This window comes from Notolepis coatsorum (genome assembly GCF_963971535.1).
Source record: "Notolepis coatsorum genome assembly, chromosome: 14".
Classification (NCBI taxonomy): domain Eukaryota; kingdom Metazoa; phylum Chordata; class Actinopteri; order Aulopiformes; family Paralepididae; genus Notolepis; species Notolepis coatsorum.
In genome coordinates this window covers 49,470,844-49,497,416 of record NC_140178.1, presented here as the reverse complement: position 1 = coordinate 49,497,416, position 26,573 = coordinate 49,470,844, and the positions used below count along the sequence as shown (strand labels likewise).

The 26,573-nt window shown below is 42.0% G+C and overlaps 1 protein-coding gene across 1 annotated transcript in view; it reads left to right on the top strand.

The window, feature by feature from the left end:
• Positions 1-26,573, top strand: part of tnrc18 (trinucleotide repeat containing 18) — a 151,773-nt gene that overhangs the window by 91,236 nt on the left and 33,964 nt on the right. The window contains exons 7-15 of the mRNA XM_084329104.1: positions 7,531-7,745; positions 13,206-13,352; positions 14,264-14,454; positions 19,175-19,586; positions 20,148-20,420; positions 20,468-21,169; positions 21,726-21,871; positions 22,181-22,314; positions 24,244-24,366. Of these exons, the coding sequence (XP_084185230.1) occupies positions 7,531-7,745; positions 13,206-13,352; positions 14,264-14,454; positions 19,175-19,586; positions 20,148-20,420; positions 20,468-21,169; positions 21,726-21,871; positions 22,181-22,314; positions 24,244-24,366 (2,343 nt within the window). The remainder of the gene's footprint in view (positions 1-7,530; positions 7,746-13,205; positions 13,353-14,263; positions 14,455-19,174; positions 19,587-20,147; positions 20,421-20,467; positions 21,170-21,725; positions 21,872-22,180; positions 22,315-24,243; positions 24,367-26,573) is intronic.

Below are 26,573 nucleotides of genomic sequence, written 5' to 3'. Positions count from 1 at the left end.
ATATACTGTAATTAATTTTGAGTTCATTTTCATAACGCGATAATTTGCTAGTGTAATTAATTAACGCGATAAACTGACAGCAATAAAATGAATTATTATTATTGTAAATAACCTAGTGATGCACCAATGTGAAAATTGTGGCCGATACCGATAACCGATATTAATATTGCTGTTCTGGCCGATACCGATATTTACCGATGTTGATATCTCTGTATAGAAAACACTTTTTTATGATAATCAAATAAAGAGCTATTTTCCAAAAAGCATAATTTTTTTACTTTTGTAACTTATTTTCAGAAATGACTGATATTTTGAAACTATTTAAGGCCAAAACATGTAAAAATAAAAAAAATAGATAATAAATAATTTATTTTTAATTTTTTTATAAATATCGGCCCTATCTTGATATCGGACCGATACCGATGTGTAAAAAAACGGCCATATCGGCCGATATTATATCGGCGGCCGATATATCGTGCATCACTAAAATAACCCCATGAAAGGTTTATAATTTGTATGGGTAATTACCTGCTTCATATTTGTGATGTTACTGGTTTCAGTGTGTGCTTAAAGTGATCAATGTGTTGGGCGGTTTATAGAGATCTATGCCAATCAATGTTTATGTATATCCGGGACTTTTATTCGAAGAATTGATAGAGGCCTACCTACTACGTTATGTGTATGTGACCTTTATTTTGAAAACCGTGTCACCTTGTTGCGAGGCAACTGTGTTTACGTTTGCGCTTTTGACAGTGAAATGTTCAGTCCAACTTAGCTTGAAGGAAATACGCTAATCAAAAAGGTTTAATGGACCTGTATGAGGCCATAGCTCTTACGGTGGGACTTTGATTGTTTATAGAAGAGGAATGTAATACTATGCAAAACGAGAAATAAACAGTGATTTTACCAGCAGTAAGTTGCCAGCCACTTTCATATTATCCGGGGATCCGTGACGATTATTAGTATTACCTTATTTGCATATTGTCTCGTTATTAGATAGATAGATTGATAGTTTATTGATCGCCGGAGGGAAATTTAAGTAGCCAGTATTTAAGTATTGAAAAACGTCCTAATAGTGGGCTACTCACCTAATGCATGGCTGTGCTCTAGTTCATGTTGCCCGATCAGCTTGTTCGTTGGTTTTCCATTTATAATGATTCGAACGTAGACCATTTCACATTATTTTGTTAGAAGCGTCCGTGTCCCCGTCAATCATCACTGAAAGGTAGCGGCTTCCTCCAATTTCCTCCGCCAGTTCCAACTTTATTTCATCGGCTATGGTCTCTATCCACATCGGACATGGTTGTCATAAGATGGACTGATATCCGCTCCGTTCTTATTGCAGAGTAAAATTAGCGGCTTGAACTTATTGCAGGGTTTCCGTTAGAATTTTTTTTTGCAGGTCTGAGTGTCCGGCAGGGGCGGAGCTAGGGGGTGGCTACCTGGGCTCAAGCCCCGGATGTATTCTGAAAAGCCCCGAATCTATTTATAAAAAAAAAATATTATTTTACAATTCATCATTGTTACATGAAAATATGTTTGCACCATATTTAGCAGAAGCTAATTTCCATCTGTGGTCTATCCAGCTGCTAACTGTATTTGAGTGAGTTAAGTCTTGGTGTTATGGTAGACTCAGACCTAAGCTTTAAATCACAATCAACAAGTTGACAAAAACTTAATTCTTCCACCTTAGAAACATAGCTAAAGTACGGCCATTTATAAATCAAAAGGATGCTGAAAACCAGATCCATGCCTTTATCTCAAGCCAACTCGACTACTGTAATGCACTCCTTACCGGCCTCCCGATTAAATACGATGATAACTATTTTATTGCAATGCACTATTGCATTATTTTATTCTATTTTACTAACTATTTTATTGCACTGCACTATTTTACTTTGTATCAGTGAATCATAGACGCCTGGCCATAAGAGCATTCGGAGCATCTCTGCTCTCCCACTATTGAACTTGGGGGAGCAAAGGTATAATCTTGCTCCACCACTTTTTTATTATATGGAAAATATGATATATCCCCCCCCAATATATAAATCTAACCATAACTACGTTATGGTTAACTGAGTTTTATAGTGAAAAGAGCAGCTTTATTGGTCAAGATTGAAGGCTCTATATTGCAGGAAATTGCACGTACAGGTTCATTAAATTAAAAAAAAATCTGTCGTGGAGGGGGTCGTGCCTGAGCCCCTCCAAACCACCCCCTTGCCTGCCAAAAATTTAAAATTAAAAAAAAAAAAAAAAAAAAAGGGGCCCATCTGGGCTAAGCCCCGGATCTCCTACAATCCTAAATCCGCCCCTGGTGTTTCTACCGGACAAATGGGATAAATTCCGGTCAGAGTTTATTGAGCTTAAAAACAATTGATAGGCCTATATAAAGAATGACATCATCAAGGCATTTATAATATTTTAACTTAAAACTAGGCTACTTTTGCGTATATACAGTCATTAATATATTCCAAATAAAATAAGTCCCTCGAGACTTCGTGCTGCTGCCGACTTGAGGTGTCGGTGGGCAGTCTGCCCGACCTTAATAAACAGCAGTCTGTTATAATCACATTTTTATGAGCTAACGAATTCCGTTATATTGGACATTTGTATTAATTATATCATGCGAAGAACTGAGAAATTTGGCAGAGAGAGACGGCAACATTATCGTGGGTTTGCGCCGTGATGTACATCTCCACCTCCCAACGATTGGTGCTGCTCATAATGTCCGGTGAAAATAATTCCCTCTAAGCACAATTTGATTATTTGAATTGTATTAAAATAGGCTAAAATTAAATAGCCTATGCGATGAACGAAACAATCATTACATTTGTCGTTGCTTCACCAAGCAGCCGGTCTAATAATGACATCCTGCTGTCAGCGCGAGCTGGCTGCTGATATATTTACGTGAAGCATGGAGCACTGGAGCAGGCAGAGCAGAGCAGCGGTGTCAGCAGCGCCCCCACCCAACAGCTGAATTGCCAATGGCTGAATTGGAGTACTGCACCCTGCCAAGCCATGCTTCACGTAAATATATCAGCAGCCAGCTCGCGCTGACAGCAGGATGTCATTATTAGACCGGCTGCTTGGTGAAGCAACGACAAATGTAATGATTGTTTCGTTAATCGCATAGGCTATTTAATTTTAGCCTATTTTAATACAATTCAAATAATCTAATTGTGTTTAGAGGGAATTATTTTCACCGGACATTATGACCGGAGAGATTAAATATGTCGGACTTCAACAGATTTTGCCGGTCAAATACCGGTAATTACCGGCTAACGGAAACGCTGACTTATTGAAAGGAAGTTCTTTGGCGATGCAATAGGCCACATTTTCATCTTCACTTCACGGAGATGCAATTGAAAATACTGCTTCATTTTGTCGTAGGCTAATTAGCTCTCGACTCGCTGAGGAAAATGGGATTGTTTGCTAGGAATTATGGGATTTGGTGTTGGATGTATGGACTACGCAGACGGGGGGACATGGTTTTTAATCGCAAGATAGACTACAACTACCAAGTAGAATAGCGTGGCCCATCGATTCACTTCACACACAATTTTCTTTTCTCACACACTACTTGTAAGCTACTGCAGTAAGTTCATTCATCGCACAGACCGTTTTCTTTCATAGCACGTGCTACATATATGTGAGGTGCACCGGTGCGACAAAGGAAAATATTCAGTCACACTGCACTGATTTTTGGGTGCACAGTGCCAAAACAGTCGCACTCTGGAGCCCTGGATGTTACCCATCTCGTATTGTCCTTGAAAAGTCTTTGATGGAACACTAAATTCATTATTCTATCGTCTTGTCTGCTGTTAGTCCAATGGTGGCTGAGGCCTCGTCGTTAGCCAAAACCCTTCTCTGTTAGCCGAAGCTAATGATGAGGTGTCACTCCCCTCCCCCACCCAGCGAGGGTGGAGAGGGATGAAAGTCTCTGATCAACGTGTGCGCTCTTCGGTGTGGTTCGTTTCTCATTCTAACTGTACCCGGAAGAAAACTCCATTATATTATCTTTGCCATAGCAACGACAGGCCCCGCCCCTCTTCTTGTTACCATGTGACGCTGCCATGGCAACTGCTTTTAACCTTTAGTATGGTTCAATGTCAAACTCTGCATAGTTCTCTCTGACCAAATCTGCACTGTTCCCAGTCCTTATCAGTGTTTATGTTTAACAACCTTGGCATGCACACACTCTCTCTGACCGCCTCCTTCTCCACCACCTCTACCCCTCTGACCTGGCTGCTCTCAGATGGCTACAAGCAGTGCTGTCTTCGACCACAGCTATTTGACCCAGATCACTATAGCAACCGCTCAATTGTTGATATTATCCCCCCCTAGTTCTCTCCAGTTGATAACGGCCCTGTCTGCACAGTCTTGGCTGGAAACACACATACAGGATAATGATGATGATGATGATATTATCCTCTTAAAACTCATCTCTATATAGGTTATAAACCAAATGCAAATAATCGATTTCCTTCAATATGCAAAGACAGCTGTGGTCGGTAGTACTTAGCGCCGGGTGCTCACCTGGCTACTTGACGACAATGGCTCAGATGGACAAGCAGCCGTTTTCCGTGTGGTCCTATTACGTCGCGTGACCGTTTATTATCGTGCAGGGGACAATAACTGCATTCTGAAAACATGCAGGGTACATGTCCCATCATGTCCCCCCCCATAGTTACGCCCCTGCTTGGTGGAACATGGCCTCCACATCTGCCATGACAGCCACCTCCTCTTGCCTGAATCTAGTGACGACACCCAGCCATCCTACCTAAGGATCTCCATGTGACGGAGCTTATACTTATAAGTAGCTTATAAGAAAGGTCGGCCCTCATAGATGGTATGTTTTGAAAAAGGTTTGAGGGTAACCCTCATTCAATTAGCATGTGGCTGAACATTTAGATTTGTGTGTATATCGGGGCTACCAGATAAATTCAAGATTAACCTGAATATTATTCTATTTTAGTGTGATATACCCTTACTAGGGATGCACCGAAAATTCGGCTACCGAAAATTAGCGGCCGGAAATGGTTAAAACGGCTCTTTCGGCTTTCGGCCGAAAGGGTTTTAGCACCGAAAATATATGACCGAAAGTAAAATAACGTGTTGTTGTGATGACGTCATCAAAACGCGACTACTACAGACATACCGGTAGCATGCGCAACATGTAACGTGAGCAGCTTGGCAGCTCTTCCTGCATTCTACAGCCTGTGATAACTAACTCCTCTTGGAAGTAGAGATGCCCCCCGAAACCCGGTTCTAAACTAAATTAGAAAAAAACTGAGTATTGATCAGCTCCGACGTTAACGGTACTGCTATCAGTAGTCTAGGAGCGGATTAGCTACGGAGCTAACAGTGTACCATCCATCTGCGACGCAACGGTGGCAGCAACAGTGGACACTGAGTAATGTTAACGTTATGACGAGTTCATACTACACTACACGTATGAACTCGACATAACGTTAACGTTACTCCGTTTAAATTAAGTGTTTAATTAGCAGCAATCTGTTGTTGAAAATGTATCGTTAAACCGCAAATGGAAATGCGAGGACAGGAAGTCGTCATCAATCGTTGTAGTCTCTCGTAAGCTACGTCATCCCCCGCTAAGAGTCATGGGAGATGTAGTAAATGCAACAGTCCTGTGTGTGTGTCTTTATGCAATCGTTATGCAGTTTTAAAGCACCTTGGCTTTGTTCTGAATGCACTTTGTTGTAATTATCCTACAGAGAAAAGAAAATGCACTTGACTTTAATGCACATTTTGTTGTATGCAAAGAGAAAATGTTTAAATTGTACAATCTTTCAGCAGTCAGTCTGGAATTAATGTATGCATTCAAAAGTGCTGAATAAATGTTTTATGGGCCCATAATAGTGATTATTAATATTATTTAAGTTAAGTTTAGCCATAATCATGTCTTTTGCCATAATCAGGTAGCTAAAAAAAAAAAAACATATATATATTTATAATCATTTTCTGCCTTTCGGTTTTCGGCCAACTGTTTCCTATTTTCGGTATCGGTTTCGGCCAAGAATTTCCCATTCGGTGCATCCCTAACCCTTACCCTCCTTGAGTCTAAAAGTAATGTTATTTCTGGATGAATATTTGTGTGATTTCGAGAGTTTCTTTTAGAGTAAGCTTGTTTACAATGACGTGTGTAACGATCATGGTTGTTCCTTGACTAAAGACGTTCTTAGTCGACTTAACAGTCATAGGACTTAGTCGTATGGCTGGGCGATAAAAAACGATAACGATAACTATCGAGAAATTATTTCCTCGAAATAAACATGAAACGTGGTCGCAAAGTTTCGATATCGATTTTCCAAGCTTGGATATGAGCACACGCACTAACAACCAATCAGTGAAGGAGAAGGCCGACAGCGGAAGGAGACCTCTGGGTAGAGAGGTAGGACTCAAGTAGTAAACAAGGCTGGCTAGGATAATTAGCTTGCACGGCGCTATTTTATAGTTTACGTGCCGAGTGGGTGTGTGGCATGAATTCTGAGGCCACGGTTATAGTAGTGTGGGGTATACGGTGGACGTCGTTGCAATGTATTGGGGCGGAACAGAGTATTTTAGGGTGATATTTAGTACATTGGAACAAGGCTGGCTAGGATAATTAGCTTGCACGGCGCTATTTTATAGTTTACGTGCCGAGTGGGCGTGTGGCGTGAATTCTGAGGCCACGGTTATAGTAGTGTGGGGTATACGGTGGACGTCGTTGCAATGTATTGGGGCGGAACAGAGTATTTTAGGGTGATATTTAGTACATTGGAACAAGGCTGGCTAGGATAATTAGCTTGCACGGCGCTATTTTATAGTTTACGTGCCGAGTGGGTGTGTGGCGTGAATTTTGAGGCCACGGTTAGAGTAGTGTGGGGTATGCGGTGGACGTCGTTGCAATGTATTGGGGCGGAACGGAGTATTTTAGGGTCATATTTAGTACATTGTCATGGGATACACCGCTTGCTCTGGCTAACTGCTAACGTGCGCGGACTGATGACGACATCAACTCGAGACATTCGCAGCAGCAAAACAAGTCTATTAATAGCCCGTCCATCTGCGCCGGGCATAAGAAGTTAATTAAACTTGACAGACATTATATCGACGATAATTATCGATATCGAGTTATATGAAAATAATTTTATCGCGATAACGTTTTTGGCCATATCGCCCAGCCCTACTTAGTCGACTAATGTGTTACCCCACATGTAATCATGCAGAAGGTGAGCTTGTTCCACCATTAGACATATGGGGTGGGCCGGCGGGGACGATTTGACGGACATCTGAAGGTACCCAGTTAAAAATCTAAATGTGTTGTTTTCCGTTCGCCCCCATGTGCAGCGCAACATGACTCACAGAGTAGGTATGTTTTCCAGGAAGAGAGAATGATGCATTTCTGTAGACGGAAATAAGAAGGAAATGTTTCTTTGTGATAAGAGAACTTGGTGCAGACGGATGAAGGAAAAAACATTTATTTAATTTCATGGGATGTTTAACCCGTGGACTGTGTGCGTTTCCCAGGGAGTCCAAGGAGCTGGCGGAGTTCACCGCCATGCACCCTGCTCCTCTGTCCAGCGGACTGAGCCCCTCCCTGATGACGGCCAGCATGATGAACCCAAACCTCATGGTGACCGGAGGGGCGGGGCGCTGGCCCGCCGACCCCTCAACTCTGTCCTCTCACCCCTGGATGCACCGCCCCGGAGCACCCCCTGTATGGCTCCCTGGGTCGCCCTACGGTATGTTGGATATGCGTTCCGAAGCACCGGAGAAACGCGTGGCGCTCGTTACTGAAACACGCTTTTCCACTTACTAACACACACACACACACACACACACACACACACACACACACACACACACACACACACACACACACACACACACACACACACACACAGACACACACACACACATGTGTATCCACGCACACACACACACACGTGCTCACTGTCACTCACTTAGCAACACACACAGCATGTTTTGCCATTGTTATGAGTCTTCAATATCAACACAAATCACAACTGATATACTCACTATTCTTCTGCTCCACCTAGTCACATGTAAGTGAGATACATGTACACACGGGTAGTAGCCATGTTGTGTTCAAGTCCTTTTCAGTCCTTACTTACTATATCAGCAGACATGCTTTAATAATAATAATAACTTTATTTGTATAGCACTTTTCATACAGAAATTGCAGTTCAAAGTGCTTCACAACAGTAAAAGAGAGCCGCGACCCCCACTATTATAGGAGGTAAAAAAAATTATAAATGGAAATGTATGGTTGAAACATGCAAACGTTAAAACGCACACACACTAAGAAGCATTGGAGGCTTTTAACCAGGGCCGGACTGGGGAAATCATTCAGGCCAAGAAATATAGTGCGAAATATAGCCCCAGTCAGTCCACTTTTTAAGCGGGGGGTCTGGGGGTCCCCCACCAGGAAATTCTTTGTTACAAAGACTTCATTTCCTGCATTCTGGTGCCGGGATCTTTTTATTTGTACCCTTTAAATGCCAGTGTTTGTGATGGCATCACAAATTATTGTTTAAAAAAAACAGGCTAGCACATATAATTAGCAACAATGGATTTTCAGTCTTTTTGTAATGTCAGATTGAAAATTATACAATCTTTTATTCAACTTCAGCCCTGATCATAACACCACATATTCATTTTATAATTCTAACCCTTTAAATGCCAAGTGTGTGTGATGGCATATATTTGCAATATATCAAATGCAAAGTAGATTTTCTGGAGGGGATTATTACAGGCTAGCATGTGTCAATGATTAGCAACAACACAATCACATGCGGCTCCCTGTGTGTGTGTGTGTGTGTGTGTGTGTGTGTGTGTGTGTGTGTGTGTGAGTGAGCAAGAGAGAGAGAGATAGTTCTCCAACTTGTGTGAATTGCAGTGATCTCCTGGTTGTTCCCCACCTAGGTTATCTAACTATTGCACCGCTGCAACTAGAAAGACTGGCCTGGCCTGCTTCTAAGTTCAGTGGCCTGACTGCATAAAAAATAATATATATATATATATATATATTTTTTTTTGGAAATCTTCTTTTTTCTTTTGGGAAATCATCTGGCGATCCCCCCCTCGCGACCCCCACTTTGGGAACCACTGTGCTAGATAAGGGGAAGGGTTAGCTAGCTCATGTTGTGTACTTGAGAAGGGAAGGGTTTAGCTAGCAAATTTTGTGTGCTAGATAAGGGGAGGGGTTAGCTAGCGCATGTTGTGTACTTGAGAAGGGGAAGGGTTAGCTAGCTCACGTACTTGAGAAGGGAAGGGGTTAGCTAGCTAAATGTCTGTGCTAGAGAAGGGAAGAGGTTAGCTAGCTTATTTTCTGTGCTAGGGAAGGGAAGAGGTTAGCTAGCTCTTGAGTGCTAAGTGTAACAGCAGCACTTAGGGGTCAAGTACTGCAGACATTCCAGAACTTTGTAGGACATTCCGGAACTGCTCCTGCTGCCCCTCTCATCCAGAAATAACAGCACGCAGACACGCATGCAGACACACATGCACACTCATACATGCAGGCACATACACACATACATGCATATATACATAAATACACACACACACACACACACACACACACACACACACACACACACACACACACACACACACACACACACACACACACACACACAAGAAAACACAGTATTACACACTCACACACAGCTCCCTGAGGGCCAGCTCTGTCTAGACACTGAGGCCAGAACAACAGGAACCTCTCGGGGGCAACAAACTTCACTATGTTCTTTCTGATCTTTGTTCCATTATGTCCTCTCTGTTATAAATACTGTATAAAGGAGGACATTCGTTTCTTGTATGTGTCCTCTATGATAAGGTGCGTTGGTCTTCTCTGGCAGAGTGGTGTAATAATCACTAGTATGTGTTTATCTGTAAGGCCATTGTCAGAAAGCTACCGCCTTATATTGCAACAATTCTAGACTGGAACTTTGGACCCCATCTAACCCGCTCAGAGGACTGGACCCTATCTAACCCGCTCAGAGGACTGGGCCCTATCTGACCCGCTCAGAGGACTGGGCCCTATCTGACCCGCTCAGAGGACTGGACCCTATCTGACCCGCTCAGATGACTGGACCCTATCTGACCCGCTCAGAGGACTGGACCCTATCTGACCCGCTCAGAGGACTGGACCCTATCTGACCCGCTCAGAGGACTGGACCCTATCTGACCCGCTCAGAGGACTGGACCCTATCTGACCCGCTCAGAGGACTGGACCCTATCTGACCCGCTCAGAGGACTGGACCCTATCTGACCCGCTCAGAGGACTGGACCCTATCTGACCCGCTCAGACGACTGGACCCTATCTGACCCGCTCAGACGATTGGGCTGAAGGTCCCTGAGCAGCACAGTCTTTAGTGCTCCTACTTCTTGGAACGTCCTTTAACGCAGCGGTTCTCAACAGGGGTTCCGCGGCACACAGGGGTTCCGCGGAGAGCTGTCAGGGGTTCCGCGAGATGCCTGGCAATGTTCTTTAAAAATATAGAATGACAACAGTCTTATTTTGAAAATCCTATAGCGGGTCTCATTTATGCCCACGCGCAGCTCCAGCTATAATAACTAGGCTCCGAAAGCTACCAACATTAAGGTCATTATGATACTCTTATTTTGAAAATCCGTGGTGTCGTGACTCATATCCGCTCCAGCACACAGCCAATAGGATGCATCTCCACACAGCAGGCTGAGCAGTAGCGTCTCTCAGCTCAGCAGTAGTAGTGTCTGGATCTGGAACGCGGACATTGAAACACAGCAGCTGCAAGGGTAGTGTTTTTGCGACCCAAAACAAATCCCTGCTATTTTATTCCGCAACGGGTCAAATGCATATAACATGCTTTGCAATCCTTGCCATTCCTTTATGACCACGTTGTGTTTAAGACCGGAATTAATGTCCCGTTACCATAAGCTAACAACAAGCTAAAAGCCAGTACATTCTCCCTCTATGTGTGTGCGTTTGAAAAGATGATGAAGTCAGACTACTATATTATATTGATAGTAAATGTACTGAGGGTGGACAGACAGATTATGTTGATATTTAAACATAAAAAATACAATACATAATAAATGTATCCATGATCATCATCAGTGGTGCAGTGCTGGTATAACTCGGTATAACGGCGTTATACCTCGGTCACTGAGGCTGAAGTACGCGCAATCGCTTTTTACATGGCATTATCCAACCGGACTCCCGGAGAAGCATGCAGCTGCAGAGCCGCAGAGCCAGCGGCGCTCTCTGGGCCGCGCGCTGACGGCCGCGCTGTGAGGCAATAGTATCCAGCTGCAGGACGAGAGCAGCCAAAAAAAACTGTGCATGCGCGCGCACGCGCGTGGAGCGTTTGACCTACTGTCAATTTGCCACTGCACCACTGATCATCATGCAACATAAAACAATTGCAGGAACGGTTTGGGAGAGGAAGGTGTTTTAGGTTGCGTGTTCCAAAAAATTTACTTAAAGTTTAAAGCTCAATATATCAAAACGTGGCACTTTATAGTGAACAGGCACGTTATAGTGAATCCAAATTCTTTTTGGATTAAAGAAAATTATCCCTAAAGTGCTATCTGTTGCAGCTGCACTGTTTTCCATGAAAATACCATATTTGGATAAGTTTGACCATTTCTAAAAATCTGAAAATCATTATTTAATAAAACACAGAAAAGTATCACCAAGTTACTCTGGATTAAAAAAAAACTTTACAGACAACATTGAGACAAAGCTTCCTGACACATCTCCATCCAAACTCTTGGAAGAACTCATTGAAATCTCATCTGATACCACCTGGAGAGCTAGTTTCAGAGTGTGGTGCTGAGTACCAAGTATCTCATGATGCTGCAGTTAAGGTGTTGATACCATTCAGCCCCACATATCTGTGTGAAGCTGGCTTTTCATCCATGACGGCTCTGAAAACAAAATATAGGGCCAAGTTGAGCCTTGATGATGACATGCGTGTTGCCTTGTCAAAGATCTCCCCACGTATTGACCGTATTATTAGCCAGCAGCAGTGGACCTCGCATTGAGCTAGAAATGTCCACTGAGTGAACAAGTGCTTATTTTCTGTATTTATTTATATTTTTTGAGAAATGGTAACTTGGTGATCCTTTTCTGTATTTAAAAAAAATACATGATTTTCTGTTTTTGAGAAATTGTCAAACTTATCCAAATATGCTATTTTTATGGAGAACAGTGCAGCTGCAACAGATAGCACTTTAGTGATCCTTTTCTGTATTTAAAAAAAAAACTTTTGTCATCAGATTCAGACAACTTTATTGATCCCGTGTGGGGCAATTCATATTTGCAGATTCACCAACAAGCAACAAAGACAAACAAACAACAAAACATCTCAACGACAGCACGGCAAATAAAGAGTCATTGTATCATCATTGTAGCAAAAAAGACAGGACCGGGAAAGTCTTTATCGTATGTAGGGGTGCCCTGGAATATTTTATTGAACACAGGGGTGCCTTGGCAGCAGAAAGGTTGAGAACCCCTGCTTCAACGCACACTTAAAATCTGTTCTCTAATAACCTATTGGCAGTTTAAGGCCATCATCTCAAACCTCCATGGTTCATTATGTAACTGTTTTTGACTTATTTTATTCTATTGTTTTTATTGCTGACTAATTGTATTGTTTTTATTATATTTCATTATGTTTTATTATTGCCTATTGTAATTCTGGGCATCATAAAATGAGAATTAAATAAAGGTTGAATGGATGAATGTCCTCTGGTAGAATACTCTATAGAGGAGGACATTGTTCTATTATGTCCTCCACTAGAAATACTGTATAAAGGAGGACGTTGGTTCCATTCTGTCCTATGTGGTAGAAATACTAGATGAAGGATGCTGTGCAAACATTAATTTTGGCTTCTGTGAAAATGTCATAATTTTTTTTATCTCATACCTCTTTTTCTCCTCCCTCCCCCTCCCACTCTCTCTCTCTCCTCTCATACCCTCTTTTTATACATTTACATCCATTCAATTCTTTCTATCATCTTTATTCATCGTTCTCTCTTAATATCTCGCTCTAACCTCATTCTTCTATCTCTCCATCCCTTGCTCTTTCTCTCATCCCTCTCTCCTCCCTTTCCCTCTACTTCCCATTCTCTCTTTCCCATTTTCTCTCTCTCGCTTTCTCTCTCTCTCTCTGCCTCTCTTTCTCTCTCTCCAGGCCTGGGTCCCTCCTCGCTCCACCAGACCCTGTCCCCAGGCTACCCTCCCTCCCTGCAGGGATCCATGGGCCCCCCATACCAGTTTGCCAGAGACCCTCAGTCTGGACAGATAATAGTCATCCCTGCTGAACACCTGTCCCACTATGGTACGGGAGCCCTTCTGGAAGTGTGTGTTGATGTGTGGTGTGTGTCGAAGGGGTTAGTTCCTATCTACACCAGTTAAAGCTAGAGGGGTTAGTTCCTACCTACACCAGTTAAAGCTAGAGGGGTTAGTTCCTACCTACACCAGTTAAAGCTAGAGGGGTTAGTTCCTACCTACACCAGTTAAAGCTAGAGGGGTTAGTTCCTACCTACACCAGTTAAAGCTAGAGGGGTTAGTTCCTACCTACACCAGTTAAAGCTAGGGGGGTTAGTTCCTACCTACACCAGTTAAAGCTAGAGGGGTTAGTTCCTACCTACACCAGTTAAAGCTAGAGGCGTTAGTTCCTACCTACACCAGTTAAAGCTAGAGGCGTTAGTTCCTACCTACACCAGTAGGGCCAATGCGTTACTTCCCACAGCTAGCGCACAATTCAGAAAACTCTTGTCTGTTTTCTACCCGACACTGCTTATTCCTCATTTGATATTTTGTTGGAACGCATTACCGCCACTTGGTGGAAAGTGTGATGCGGATCATTCACCTCATTATAGAATAAATAGTGAGCCATTAGGTGGATATATACATGATCGCCTGCTACACACGTTGTAGAATATCGTATGACTCACTGCATAAGTGTGTACACTGCATTTCCCTGGGTGTGTGTTGTCTGTGTGTTCATCTACATCTGTAATGCATGTGTGTGAGTGAGGTTAAGTATCAATAATAAACACAGAATGCATACAAGTGCATGTCGTTTAACACCTACAGTGCTGGTTTGTGACAACAACAGTCACTCACTCACTGTTACGCTAACGACACTGACGGGTCCGTTCTTATCTAGTTAACCTGAGTTAAACAGATATCACTAGCTAATCTAATTAACCCCTCCATCCCACCCACCACCCCTCCCGTCTGCAGGAGGTGATGTTTTGGAGCGCGGCGCCCCGGTGTGGTCGGGGGTGTACGGTGCAGGCAGCTCCCTGCAGCACGCCGCCCAGGCTCAGCTTCAGCTGCTCTCACAGCAACAGATGCTACGACAACATGAGCTGATGATGATCCAACAACACACAGCCCAGGTCCTGGAGCTGCAGAGGAACGCACATCTAGTGGTATATATATACACATATATATATAACATATACATACATATATATAACATATACATATATATAACATATACATACACATATATATACATATATATATATATATATAACATATACATACATATATATACACATATATATAACATATACATACATATATATAACATATATATATAACATATACATACATATATATATAACATATACATACATATATATAACATATACATACATATATATACACATATATAACATACATACATATATATAACATATATATATATAACATATACATACATATATAACATATACATACCTATATATAACATACATACACATATATAACATATATATATAATGTATACATACATATATATAACATATATATAACATACATACATATATATAACATATATATATAACATACATACACATATATAACATATATATACATATATATATAACATATATGTATATATATATACATACATACACACATATATATAACATATACATACATATATAACATGCATACCTATATATAACATACATACACATATATAACATATACATACATATACCGTAATTCCTCTAATAGTAACCGGGTCTCAAATACAAGCCGGGTCTCTATTAATGGCCGGGTGCGCTCTTGAGCTAAGCAATTATAAGCCGGCCTCCTAATACAAGCCGGGTTACTAATATACTGAGCTGCATACTGAGCTAGTTACTTGATTTCACTTTGAAAACGTTGAAATGACCAGTGACCACCTGTAATTGCACTGTTTACTATTTCATACAGTACTTGGTTTCAATAAATGAACCCAGTACATTTTACTGGGTTCAAACTGACACAAAATGTTGATTTATTCATTATGATCCATTTGAAATATAGGCCTCCCTCTTATACAGGCCTCCTCCTAATACAAGCCTGGTACCCGCTACAGTTGAAACAAATAGAAGCCGGGGTTACTATTAGAGGAATTACGGTATATAACATATACATACATATATATATAACATATACATACATATACATACACATACATACACATATATACATATATATTAGTGCTGTCAAACGATTAAAATATTTAACTCGATTAATCGCATGATTGTCCATAGTTAACTTGCGATTAATCGCAAATTAATCGCATTTTTTTTTTTTTTTTTTTTTTTTACCTTAAAGGGGAACTATTTTACTATTTCTTTCACTATTTGGGCACTTTTACACAATTCCTGTGAGTTTATGGAACACCTCTGTAATTTTTTTTTTTTTAATTCATTGTTTTGTATTTCTAATCAAGTCCTCAAAAACAGCATTTTTCTACCTCAAGATCTTAAGCCGTTTTGAGCCTGGGCACCAACCACAATGGTAAACCACTGCCTCGCCTGAACATTATCATGCAGCGGTGTCTCTCTGACATCACAAATCAGCACATTTTCAGATGACTCAGTTCAGTGAGGGTGAATATTGTGAGAGGAGAATTGGAAGAATGCGCCAATATGAGAATTAGAGACATAGATCATATTAATATAAGTCTACATAGCTAGGAAACAATGCTAAACACTGAAAAAGGCCATTTATAAGATAGTTCCCCTTTAAACAGATCTTTTTCAAGTTCCAAGTTTTAATACTCTTATCAACATGCGAGTCAACAAATGCTTGCTTTGTGCAGCCATTTAACACAAAAGGATGACCCTCATGCATTGCAAATTTGCATCAAATTCAAAACAGAGTGATGCACAAAATAACTTAAAAGAAAATAATAATTTAAAACAATGAATAAAGTGTGCATGAAATAATAGGGGAAAGAAAACGTTAGGAACTTGTTACATTCACCCACACAAGGGCTGATTAATCACACACCCCCCTCTCTCCCTCACACACACACTCTCTAGCTCTTTTTCTCTTTTGCCCCTTCCTCATCTCTCTCACCCCCCTCTCTCTCTCTATCTCACACACACACACACACACACACACACACACACACACACACACACACACACACACACACACACACACACTTCAGAAACAAACATAGTATCAATGAGAGCATCAATAATACACCTGAGTGAAGTCTAGTAAAACATTTTTTTTTTTTTTTTTTTTAGTTAATCTTGAGTTAAAAAAATTTGTGGCATTAATAGAATCGGGAGTTAACGCGATATTAACGCGATATATTTGACTTAGTGGCATTAATAGAATCGGGAGTTAACGCGATATTAACGCGATATATTTGACAGCCTTAATATATATATATAACATATATCGTAATTCCTCTAATAGTAACCGGTATTCAATTAAAAACCGGGTCTCTATTAATGACCGGGTGCGCTGTTGAGCTAAGCAATTATAAGCCGGCCTCCTAATACAAGCCGGGTTTCATGTATATTAGAGGAATTACGGTATTTCCCTCAACGGATTTACCATAGGCAATATATTTTGTTATTGTTGTTATATGCTGGCCTGGCTGTGCAGTAAATACCATATAATGGTATGGTGTTAATGTTTACCAAGAGAGTAAGCCTACCTCAGAATTGTATAAAACGAAGTTATTATTATTATTATACCAGTATTGTGATTGCACTATTTTACTTTATTTAACTTTTTTTTACCACCTGTAATTGCACTGTTTACTACCGTATTTCATACAGTACTTGGTTTCAATAAATGAACCCAGTACATTTTACTGGGTTCAAACTGACACAAAATGTTGATTTATTCATTATGATCTGTTTGAAAATTAGAAATATAGGCCTCTCTCTTATACATGCCTCCTCCTAATACAAGCCTGGTATCCGCTACAGTTGAAACAAATACAAGCCGGGGTTACTATTAGAGGAATTACGGTACATACATATATAACATACATATATATAACATATATATATATATATATATATATATATATATATATATATATATAACATATACATACATATGTATAACATACATACATATATATACACATATATATAACATACATACATATATATAACATATATACACATATATATATAACATACATACATATATATACATATATATAACATGCATACATATATAACATACATACATATATATACACATATATATATAACATACATACATATATACACATATATATATAACATATACATACATATATATAACATATACATACATATATATAACGTATATAACATATATATATAACATATACATACACATATATAACATATACATACATATATATACTACATATATAACATACATACATATATATAACATATATATAACATATACATACACATATATAACATACATACATATATATAACATATATACACATATATAACATATACATACATATATATAACATGTATAACATACATACATATATATAACATATATACCATATATATAACATGCATACACATATATAACATATATATAACATATACATACATATATATACATATATATAACATACATACATATATACACATATATATAACATACATATATAACATATATACACATATATATAACATATACATACATATATATAACATACATACATATATATAACATATATACACATATATATAACATACATACATATATAACATACATACCTATATAACATATATATAATGTATACATACATATATATATAACATATATTATATAACATATACATAAATATATATAACGTATATAACATATATATATATATATATATATATAACATATACATACACATATATAACATACATACATATATATACTACATATATAACATATACATACATACACATATATAACATATACATACACATATATAACATACATACATATATATATATAACATATATACACATATATAACATATACATACATACACATATATAACATATATATAACATACATACATATATATAACATATATACCATATATAACATGCATATATATATATATATATATATATATATATATATATATATACACACATATATAACATATATATATATATATATATAACATATACATACATACATATATATAACATACATACATATATATATAACATACATACATACATGTATATATATATAACATACATACATATATATAACATACATACATATATATAACATACATATATATAACATATACATATATATAACATATACATACATACATACATATACATAACATACATACATATATATAACATACATATATATAACATATACATATACATACATATATATAACATACATACATACTTGTATACAGTACATATATACAATTCAGCAACACACAGCTCAGGCCCTGGAGCTATAGAGGAACAGCTAGTGGTGAGACATAGACAGACATACTGTACATAATGTATAGATAAAGGCCTGCCTATACATATACGTATCGTTTATATTGTTCATACCTACATGTACACACACACACACACACACACACAAATGACCGCAACACAGTGTAGGTCCAGCTATTGGTGATATGTAGCCACAGTGACACAAGAGTGCACGCACACAAACACACATACTAAAGGTAACCTAGGATTCAGACTCTAGGAACACCGTTTGTGGATCAACATCTTACAACCGTTGGAGGTAAAACATAATGGAGCATAATGCCTCCGTGTTCTTGCACATCGCTTGTCATTTATGATGCATCCAGACATACTCATCGTGTGTGTGTGTGCGTGTGTGTGTGTGTTCCAGGAGCGTCTAAAAGCCGAACACCGGCCGGAGCTGGAAGACAAACAGGACAAACGCCACTCTGAACCGAAACCTCGCCCTTCCTCCATCTGCTCCCCCTCTCCCTCGCCCATCCTACACCCCCGCAAGGCCCCACCCCCGTCTCGCTCGCCCACCTCCTCCACCTCCTCCCTCACCCCCCTGCCCCCGCTCCCCTCCCCGGTCGCGCCCCTCAAGTCCGAGGAAGGGTTACAGAGGGCGATGTCTCACCCCCCTACACCCCTGCCTCGCCCACCCTCGCCTTGCTCCGCCTCCCCCCCCCCCTCCTCCCCCCGCCAGCCCAAACAGGAGTCGATGGAGGACGGGGAGGTGGGGAGGAGGGAGCAGAGGGAGGGGCTGCACCAGGCCGCCGCCTCCTTTCAGGGCAGCTACTCAGGTGGGTCTGAAGCCAAGAAGTCTCTTCGGTGTAACACTGTATTGATGTAGACTTGAATTATGGATCAATTAAAGGATCAATGCATCTTTTCATATCATATCTCGACAGTAATCAATAGTACTCCAAAAAACGTTTGACACAGACATTTAAAAAAAAATCTGTTCTTCCAGTAAGGGGTAGGAACTAAAACAACGGCATGCAATCAAACGAACGGCCCAAGTCAAATGATTGGAACAAGTGAGCTGTCTATCAAACCCTCTAGTGACACGTGCGTTTGTTATGCGCATAACGGTTGCGCGTGTGCCAACGACCTGCTGCTAACGCAGAGCTGTCTGCTAGCTAGCAGGGTGTGACTTCTGGAGGCATCCTGATGCATTCTGATTGGACTGATTGGTTCTGCCCAAAATCAACAGCCACCTATATCTCCTTTTAAGATCTATGCTAGTAAGAATATAGTGGATTTTACCATGGTCCTCTCCATGTCTATTTGTTCATGTCATTTTGTGTAAGTAAATCAATCACTCAATCAAATCCTTAACTAACTCTTCTTTATTCTTCCAGACCTCCCCCCAGGTTACCCCTACCAGTCCATCACTGCTCCGTTCGGCTCTCCCTTCCCCCCCTACCACCTCCCGTCCCCCACGGGGGCTAGCACTGACCCGCCCCTCCACCCCCAGGTCCCAGCTCCCTCTCTGCCCCCAGCTCACCTCCATCCGAGGCCCCTGGACACGGACATCAAGCCCCGGCCCTTGGAGCCTCCAGAACAGGGGCCCGCTCTCAAACAGGAGCCTGACCTGGAGCGGCCCCAGCTGGGCATGACTCAGCCAGCTCTGGGTCCTCTTCACAGGAGCTGTAGTAGCCCTGCTGCCCTGCTGTGGCAGACCAGGAGAGAGAAGGAGACTGGGAGAGCTCCCAGCCCCAGCCTCTCCCATTGGCCCTGCGCCTCCTAAGTCCTCAGCCCAAACCTGGGGAGAGAATAGAGGAGATGAGGGAGGAAGAGACACAGGGAGGGCCAATCAAAACGGAATCGTCGCCGTACACCTGTCAGGCGGCCTATCCCCTCCCTGCTCCCCTCCCGGAGGCGGAGCCTAAAGCAGAGGTCACAGAGGAGTCGGAGCACACGCACTACCCATCATGCCTCACTGCAGGCTCAGAAGGACACAAAGTGGTGGCAGAGCGTGTGTGTGAACCGGCAGAGCCAACCAGCAGCTCCATGTCTGAACCAGAGCAACCTGACATACGCATAAACTCGCACACCCCCGACCAGAAGGAGAACATTCCTGAAGCTCCTCCTCTCTACCCTCCTCCCCCCACATCCTCCTCCTCCTTGTCCTCCCCTCTTCCGCTGACCATCGTTCCCGAGGATCCAATGGCGGGAATGCTCGCCCTGCTGACCGCCAGCGAGATGCCCCAGGCCAGCCCCAACGCCCCCCCTACACTGACGCCGTTGCCCCAGATGGAAGGCCCTTGCCTGGGGAGAGATGGCAGCAGTGCCGGGCCTCTGGAGGTCTTGGCTCTGGAGGGGATGGCCCTGCTTAGCCACATGGCACAGCTGGAGATGGATCGCATCAGCCAGGAGCAAGGTGAGCAAAGGAGGGGGGTGATGGATATCAGTGTTTTCAGCCTTATCAACCCGTCACCTGCCGTTCCGTAAAGTCTCTGCATTGTGTTTGTTGTTTGTTTATTGATGGCAATCTTACTGGCTGTCACACTGTCTCACCCCCAGAGGAATTAGTACTGGAAACGTGATCTCTTTCCCAGTAGGATGTTTATTTTCATAAACATAGCATCTCGTACTAAATTTAAACTCTTTGATGGTGTAATGAATCTAGATTAACCACCGCTTGGTGGTTGAGGCATCAGAGAGAGAGAGAGACTTTACACACACCTCTTCATGGGTTGTTTGTTAGACACAACTCCCATTAATTTCTTCTAAATATTCCTGTTTTCTTGCCTTTTTATCTATTTCTCACTTGTCGTCCTCCTGACCACATCTCTGATAAGAAGTTCACGTTTCTAATATATTAAAGGAACACGCCAACATTGTGGGAAATGCGCTGACCTGGAGCTTCTCCAGAGTCGGGCAAGAAGATGGATACCAATACATAGATAACAGATGTTCTCCTGATATCCTAATAGAAATGGCGCTGGGCGGTCTGGACTGCCTCCTGGAGGCTAGTAGGCAGGTCCTACTGGAAGCCATCGAGCAACAGTCCCACATCGACCTGCCCAGAGAACTGGACCCCAACAAGAAGTACAGCTGGAGGCAGAGGAAAGAGGAGCCGGTAGGAGAACTTTCCTACTTGTTTATGTTGGTCGGCTGAATGTCAAGTGTGTAGTATAAATCTAAGATGAGAGTAAATATGATATGAGACTAAGTGTACTGGATGGAAATGCAGTTTGGAACATTTCGGCAACATGGATTTTGAGCTTCCATTTTTCTATCTCTCACTTACTCTCTGTCACTGTCTCTCACTTTTTCTCTTTCTTTCTCTCCTTACTTTTTCTTACTCTTCTTCTTCGTCTTTCTTTTTCTCATTCCTCTTCACCCCCTCCTTCTCTCTCGTTCCCTCTCCCTCCCTCTCTCTCTCTAGTTGTTCAGTAAGGTATCTCTGGAGGAGCTGGATGCAGTGGAGGTAGATTTCCGCGTGCGTCTGGCTGAGCTGCAGCAGGCCTATAAAGACCAGCAGAGAGAGATGAGCAAGCTGCAGCGCCGCCGGGACAGACAGTGAGTGACGCTCATGTACCGCCATGTCTGGTGGGTCCCTGTGGCTCCCCGGACCACAGGGGTCATTTGTTTGAATTAACCGGGGTCCCAGGTTAAGCCTTCATTTACTCAGTTTGAGTCCCAGTCTTATTTTTTTATATATCTACTTTTTTCTCCCATTTTCTATTTTTCTCTCATCCCAATTTCGTATCGTCCAATTCTACCCTCCCCTGTCTCGAACGTTGTTAGGTAGGGATGCCCCGATCGATCGGCCACCGATCGTTATCGGCCGATAATCAGTATAAATATGTGATCGTGATAATGCTTTATTTTCGCCGATCGTCAAACCCGATCTCACTCGCTGTCGCTGAGTTCTGTCTCAGACACCGGGTGGTGCGGCGTCTGCTCATCCCTCCAGCCCCTCCCGCACGCATGTAAACATGGGTCTAGTAGTCTAGTGGGATGGGACACGGGAGGACGGCGTCTCCCTGAGCTAACGTTAGCTTAGCTACCGTTACAAAATGACCCAGTCAACTATTCACTTTTAGTTTAATACATGATGAGGCATTGTCTAACCGAACGGTATCTAGCCGGCCAGCTACCGATAGCTCCTGACATCAACAAACTCTCCAGCAAGTATAGTAGAGATGTGTATGATACCTGTTAGCTGTTAGCTCACGTTAGCGCAAGTTAGTTCACTGTTCAAAACTAAATGTCCCATTGAACTAAATAATTCACTGAGGCGTTGTATTAACGTTATATATCCGGCTAGCAGTAGCTACAGATAGCTCCTGATATCAATGTCTTATAACACTGATTCGATGCGTATTCGAGATGAGGGCTTGCTGAGCACAGTTAAGTAACATTATACCAATAGGGTCCAGGTGCAGCGCCGGAGAATCCTGGCCGTAGCTCGAGGCTACTCGAGTATAGGTCCAGCTGCAGCTCCGGAGAATCCTGGCCGTAGCTGGAGGCTACTAGAGTACACACAGACAGTGGAGCTTGTTGCGTGGTGGCGATGTCTCGCAGATAATACAAGTACAAGTCTAATTATATAATATATATATTTTATAAAAAAAGAAAAAAATTATATAAAATAAAATTTTATTTCTTTTAATCAAAAACGATCGGATCGGTATCGGCCGATATGGCTCACGGCGATCGGTGATTGGTATCGGTGGCAAAAAATGTGATCGGGCATCCCTATTGTTAGGCCATGCCTCCCACAAGCCGGCTGCAATGTGGACGAAGCCTTGCATCACGTGTCCCCTCCGGTACTCGAGGAGGCAGCAGTCGCATCTTTTCACCTGCACAGCGCGATCTCTCAGCGTCGGGGGTCTGCGTTTGGAGGGCACGCCGCCCCCGTCGCTTCCTGATTCTGCTGCGCAGGCGCACCAACCGACCTGTAGGAGTCGCTGTCCACAACGTCCTATCCCCACCCACCAGCTTCCCACCCCCTAATACTGCCAATTGTATTAGTATGAACGACCAGCCAAGCTGATAGCAATGCGGAGAGCTGGGCGCAAACCCAGCGTCTCCTGCATTGGTGGTGAGCGCCTTGCCCACTGCACTACCTAGCCGCCCTTCGAGTCCCAGTCTTAAAGACTTTAAGTTTAACTCTTGATTTATGAATTTGGGTGAGCATAAACACACACACGCACGCACCCCTGCATGCATTTAGTCTCATATTTGCTCACACAATCAGAGACACACTCAACACCATCAGTCAAACACAGTTTCAGTTTAAGTTTATTTAAAAAGGACAGTACACATTAATAAAAACTTCTGTAAATGTGTCAGTTTTAGCCAGCTGGCTAATTCGCAACTGTAGTCCTTTTGGCAAGATGTTATAAGGCCGACCATACACCTTAACACTCACTAGCCAAAATGATCATAAACATTCACTAACACGCACACACACATACTCCTAACACCTGTGCTTTCTATCAGTGAGCGACAGCAGCAGCAGCAGCAGGAGGATGAGAGGCGGAGCCTGACCAGAAGGGGGAGGGGCAGGCCCAGGAAGAGAAAACACTTGGCCACGCCCACCAAACTGGACAGCAGGCCTGGAAAGTAAGAAGGCCTTTTGGACTTTTACATTGCGTGTGTAACTATGTGTCAGTATGCTATAATTCCAGGTCTGAGTAGGTCACTTCTTAGTTAATTACTCAGTCAGTTTGGTCTTAATTGACCAAGGCTTAGTTAGTCGATTACTAATTTTTTATGATTTTCTTTCATACTGAATGAGAAAAATGATAAGCCCATCTCTGGTAAGCACTAGATCTAAAGAGGTCCGTCTGCATGACCTCAGGGTGGAAAGGAACCCAACTTGAGCATGACATAAGAGCAAAATGGCCACTGTGTGAATATTGACAATGGACATTTAGGAATTTTTTGAGGACAGCACTAGTCTAGATACAGGTCAGTGTGCATGTGTATTAGGGGTGTAACGGTACGTGTATTCATCCCGCGAATTTACGGTACGGCCGTCACGGTGCGGTACGTGCTGCCATAGACGAATACGCCCCGCAGCGCACACACGCAAGTCGCACATGCAGGCACTCGCGGGGTCCGTGCGAGAACAGCGCGCGTGGCCGGGCACACAGAGTCTGACTTCAGAGCGGGCGAAAGTGCACGGAGGAAGGCACATACATTGGAACAGCTGCAGGGTCATAATACAATTTTACAGTTAACGTTAACGTAATGAATAACGTTAACCAAATGAAACCAATGGAAAGAAACACACACACGCGTCACAGCCACACACACACACACGCGCGCCAACAAACACATCAACATTCTCCCCCGCCGGACTCTCACAGGTACAGCTCATCAAATAAAAAAAAGAAACATGCTTTTCCGGACAGATCATCTGAGCTCATCTCCAGTTGAACTGTCTGCTACTGTGTTTAAATCCAAATAATCCTCTGCCATTGTTGTAATATGTCATCTGTTCTCCAGTATTCAGTCTCGTCGTGAAGTAAAATTCTCTCTAGAAGTGAAACTGAAACTTATCAAGGATAAATTGTTAAAGGGGCAGTACAGTAGGCAAGTGGATGCCTGAACACAAAATGACACCAGTATCACTGACTACCACGGCAAGCCTATAGAAAATTATTCTATTTAATAATAATAATTATAATAATTATCATAAATATAATATAAATTTAAAAGAATTTAAAAAAAACTTCATATTAATAATAATTATAAATATTTGTTTTCATGTTGTACCGAACTCGTACCGAACCGTGACCCCAATACCGAGGTACGTACCGAACCGTGGCTTCTGTGTACCGTTACACCCCTAATGTGTATTGATCACCTCCTCGTGTCATAGGCTGGGTATGTGTATTGATCACCTCCTTGTGTCATAGGCTGGGTATGTGTATTGATCACCTCATGTTATAGGCTGGGTATGTGTATTGATCACCTCATGTCCTAGGCTGGGTATGTGTATTGATCACCTCATGTCCTAGGCTGGGTATGTGTATTGATCACCTCCTCGTGTCATAGGCTGGGTATGTGTGTTGATCACCCCCTTGTGTCATAGGCTGGGTATGTGTGTTGATCACCTCCTTGTGTCATAGGCTGGGTATGTGTGTTGATCACCTTGTGTCATAGGCTGGGTATGTGTGTTGATCACCTTGTGTCATAGGCTGGGTATGTGTGTTGATCACCCCCTTGTGTCATAGGCTGGGTATGTGTGTTGATCACCTCCTCGTGTCATAGGCTGGGTATGTGTGTTGATCACCTCCTTGTGTCATAGGCTGGGTATGTGTGTTGATCACCTTGTGTCATAGGCTGGGTATGTGTGTTGATCACCTTGTGTCATAGGCTGGGTATGTGTGTTGATCACCTCCTCGTGTCATAGGCTGGGTATGTGTGTTGATCACCTCCTTGTGTCATAGGCTGGGTATGTGTGTTGATCACCTTGTGTCATAGGCTGGGTATGTGTGTTGATCACCTTGTGTCATAGGCTGGGTATGTGTGTTGATCACCCCCTTGTGTCATAGGCTGGGTATGTGTATTGATCACCTCATGTTCTAGGCTGGGTATATGTATTGATCACCATGTTCTAGGCTGGGTATATGTATTGATCACCCCCTTGTGTCATAGGCTGGGTATGTGTATTGATCACCTCATGTTCTAGGCTGGGTATATGTATTGATCACCATGTTCTAGGCTGGGTATATGTATTGATCACCTCCTCGTGTCATAGGCTGGGTATGTGTATTGATCACCTCCCTGTGTCATAGGCTGGGTATATGTGTTGATCACCC